General features: G+C 43.1%; 1 protein-coding gene across 1 annotated transcript; it reads left to right on the top strand.

Annotated features, from left to right (window-relative positions):
* Nucleotides 1-1369: 1369 nt before the first annotated feature.
* Nucleotides 1370-3406, top strand: LOC134380426 (alpha-defensin 1-like). The gene is made up of 2 exons (XM_063100342.1): nt 1370-1556; nt 3396-3406. The coding sequence occupies exons 1-2, from the start codon at nt 1385-1387 to the stop codon at nt 3404-3406; spliced, it is 183 nt and encodes a 60-aa protein (XP_062956412.1). The 5' UTR covers nt 1370-1384.
* The last annotated feature ends 487 nt before the right edge of the window (nt 3407-3893 follow it).

Below are 3893 nucleotides of genomic sequence, written 5' to 3'. Positions count from 1 at the left end.
TGCTACAGGAGACCGCGACAAAGGACTGCTGTCTGTCCCCTTCTGTCATCCTTCCTAGCCTGAAGTCTGTAAGTAATACAAAACTTTTAAACTTTCACAATGTAATTTTGTCATTGAAGCCACTCTGGAAGGACCCATGCAGGTGGATCTCTGCTGCTGCTCTTCTGTCAGGGCCTCTGCAGGCTGCTGGGGACAGTAGCTACCAGCTAAATCAACAGAGAAACTCTAAGAGATGAACTACAAACACACGCATTCTACTTGCATGTTTAATAGAGACTATAATAGCTTCTTAAAACATTCTTTTATTTCGAGAAATGTCTATTCAGGTCTTTTGCCTGTTTTAAAATGAGATTGATTGTTTTTTGCTATTGATTGTTTGAGTTCCTTATATATTTTGAATATAAACCACTTATCACTCATATGGTCTGCAGATATTTTTTCTCATTTCCTAGGCTGCCTTTCACTCAGTTGATCATTCAGAAGCTCTTCAGTTGAATGCAATCCACTTGTCTATTTTTACTTCTGTTGCCTGTGCCTTTGGAATCATATCCAAGAAATCGTTGTCTAGATCAATGTCAAGAATCTTTATGTGTCCTAGTAGTTTTGTGGCTTCAGGTCTTATGCTCTGGTCTTCTATTTTTAGTTGATTTTTGTGTATGGTGTGAGAGAAGGGTCCAAATGTATACACATATCAAATAATAAAGCTGTATACTTTACATATGTGTATGTGTGTGTATATATATATAATATATATATTATATATATATATATATATTTTGTCACTTGTACCTCAATAAAGCTAGGGGAAACATTCTCTTAGCCTTAGCCCCACTCTTCCCTAGTACCCACAGAGCTCCTTTCACCTGTAGCCAGGTAAGGTCATTGTCCTCTCCACACTGAATCAGCAGGAGCCTACTCACCCTATCACCTCAAAAACCCCCTTCATGACGGTGGTCATGCCCCTGAATCCTGCAATGAATTTACTATATTGAAGTCCTGGGTCTGGCCTCAGGGTCTAGGCCTCCAGAGAGCAGCAGGGCCCAACATCAAAAATGAAGAGGCTGTTTGTTCCCTGAACTTATTGAATGAAAGCACCTTTTCTTTTCTTTTTTGAATATTAAAAAGTAAATATTCAAGTAGGTGGGAAACAGGAAAATACATCAGGGTTCTAACCGAGTACAGACACTAAACATGCAGACTCAGACTAAGATGAAAGCTGTGAGAACAGACCAAAGGGATCATGAGGGAGACAGCAGCCCTCCCCCTCCCCAACCAAATGCTCCTCCTCTAATTGCAGCATCAGCCCTGGGCAGACCTAAAAATGCAGACTGCCTCGTCACTCCCCACACTCTCCTGCTCTCCCATCCTCCAGGTGACCCCAGCCATGAGGACCCTCACCCTCCTTGCTGTCCTTCTCCTGGTGGCCCTCCAGGCCCAGTCTGAGCCACTCCTGGAAAGAGCTTATGAGAATCCAGCCCAGCAGCAGCCCGGGGCAGAGGACCAGGACGTGGCCATCTCCTTTGCAAGGGACCACATCTCTGCTCTTGAAGCTGCAGGTGAGAGACCCCAACATTTCAGAGTTAAGGAGTCTAGACAGGAAGGACTGGAGATGGGATCTGGAATCAGGTTTGGAATCACCTATGTCCCTTATATGATTTTATTTAACCTCTCTGGAACTTGATTTTCTCATCTATAAATTCAACAGTGACAGTCAAATAAATCTAAGAGACTTTTGAGTTCACAATATGTCTGTGAAATTAACTACATTTAAAATATAATGAGAAATACAGACTAGTTCTCTCTGGAATATTCTATTCTATCAGAGGAAGTTTTATAAGCTGGAGATGGACCTGAGGGTGTGTGCAGATGTGTGTGTGATGGTAGCAGGAATACATAAAACGGAAGACACATGAGAATGGGTCTCTAACCCTGTGTGTGACCAATGCCTGCTGTGTGTATTTATTCCTGTTGACTGGGGTTAATCATGCTGCTGGCTGTACTGCAGCCAACATGGCAAATGCACTCAACCCCGCACATGACTTCTCCAGGATTTTCTCTTACCACTCACCACTGACCCCGGTGCTCAATGGCAGATGATCTCTCTTTGTCCCTAGATCCTGTGAGGCGTGTGACCTGCTATTGCAGAATAGCCTGTTCTATTATAGAACGTATTGGTGGGTTCTGCCGAATTCGTGGTATCTACTACAGACTCTGCTGTCGCTGAGCATCAAGAACAGAGAAAAATGAGTTCAAAATTTGCTTTAAGACCTAGACGAGAGTGGTTATTACTCCTATACCTTTACCTCAATTTTTTTTCCTCATCCCAAATAAAGTTCCTGTAGCAAGTTCTCTGTGTGCCTCTTTGATGTGTCTTAGTTGGGACCCTTTGGTATGCAAATACCAGGATCTTAAATCAAACTCTTAACCAAAATACTGGCTCAGCAATTTCAAGGATGAACACTGGCTTTAGACATAAATCAATATGAAAGGTCAAGTGACGCTGTTTATCTCTCTCTCGACTTCTCTGTCTTTAAACTCCACTTTCATTTTGATTGGATTTACTCTCAAAGACAATTCGCATGTGTTAGGCAAAACAATTATTGTCAACTTCAAGTTTATACAGTCATTACTTCGTTACTTCTCAGGAAAAACCACCATCTTCTTTCCCAAAGTGTTGGAATTTTATTAAACAGCCCCAGATCACACATCTGCCTTTTAAGACCTGGGGTTGTATCAGCTCGATTGAAACGACTTTAACCAAGATTGGAATGGGTTGTTAGCAAAGACACAATGAGCATAACAAAAAGCAGAGGAGCATTACATTAGGATATATACGATATACTTATTATCAGCTACTATCCAACCATATCTAGTAAAAACTGGATAACACAAGGGCACCTCAAAAGTTCATGGAATATGGAATTAAATATAAATCTTTTCATGAACTTTTTGAAGAGTCTGTTCATAAACATAAAGTCGTCTTCACACACACAAAATTCACACCCACAGTTCTTCAACTGCACTTTGTGACATGCACTCTCTTGGGTTGCCTTAAAGCCACTGAGAACCTGATACTCCCTGTAAAGTACAGCCTTGAAGGGGAAACCAGGAAAAGTGAAGTGAGGGAAGCAGTTCTCCAGGAGACCTGGGGTCCCTGCTGCAGCTGAAGGTGCCGAGGTTCTGATACCTTCAACATCATTCACATCGGAGAGGCAAAGCAGCAAAACCAGGTCTGCGAAAACACGGCAACAGTCATGCTCTCTTAGATGCCCAGATTACACGCTATCATGGCCAAGCCCCCTGCTGCTCGGTCTCCACTGCTGCCCACCCCAACACGCACACCACATTTGGGGATTGACTTCTGACTTGGTCTTGCCTCTCTTTCCCTTCCCCAGATTCCCACTGACCTTTAAACTCAACCACCATGTCTTTCAATGCCCTATCAGGACATGACCACAAAGAACTGGTAAGGAGTCCAGCATGAACCTCAGACTCTTTATATTCACTCTGGATCTAGGTGTTCCAATTGGTGATTAAAAACACGTTTGGGGAAAAAAATGTCATTTCAAGTCATGGCTACACTAATTGGGGTGGTCACTAGTATAATGCCCCAAGAAGTCCTAGAGCAACAAAAAGAGTATAGTTTGCAAAGAAAGAGACAGTTTTTCAAGTGGAATCATTCACCATTCTTGAATAGAACAATCTGATGGGTCCAGACACTGGTGTGACCACCAACACCTGCAACAAATGCCCAGACTCCAAGAGAAGGGAGCAGGTCTTCTCCACGTCCACTCCATTCTAACCCTGAGACAAGTCACAGCCCCAGGCTGAGACGTGCTTTCTGAGAAGGCCAGCACAGGGGTCCAAGCACCCACTGAGAGACTCCATGGCTG

This window comes from Cynocephalus volans, chromosome 1 (assembly GCF_027409185.1).
Source record: "Cynocephalus volans isolate mCynVol1 chromosome 1, mCynVol1.pri, whole genome shotgun sequence".
NCBI classification, from domain to species: Eukaryota; Metazoa; Chordata; class Mammalia; order Dermoptera; family Cynocephalidae; genus Cynocephalus; species Cynocephalus volans.
Note: the sequence above shows the minus strand (reverse complement) of the source record. Positions and strands in the feature narration are given on the sequence as shown.

Excerpts from the sequence above, each read along its gene's own strand:
- LOC134380426 (XM_063100342.1), top strand. The coding sequence starts at position 1,385 with ATGAGGACCCTCACCCTCCTTGCTGTCCTTCTCCTGGTGGCCCTCCAG.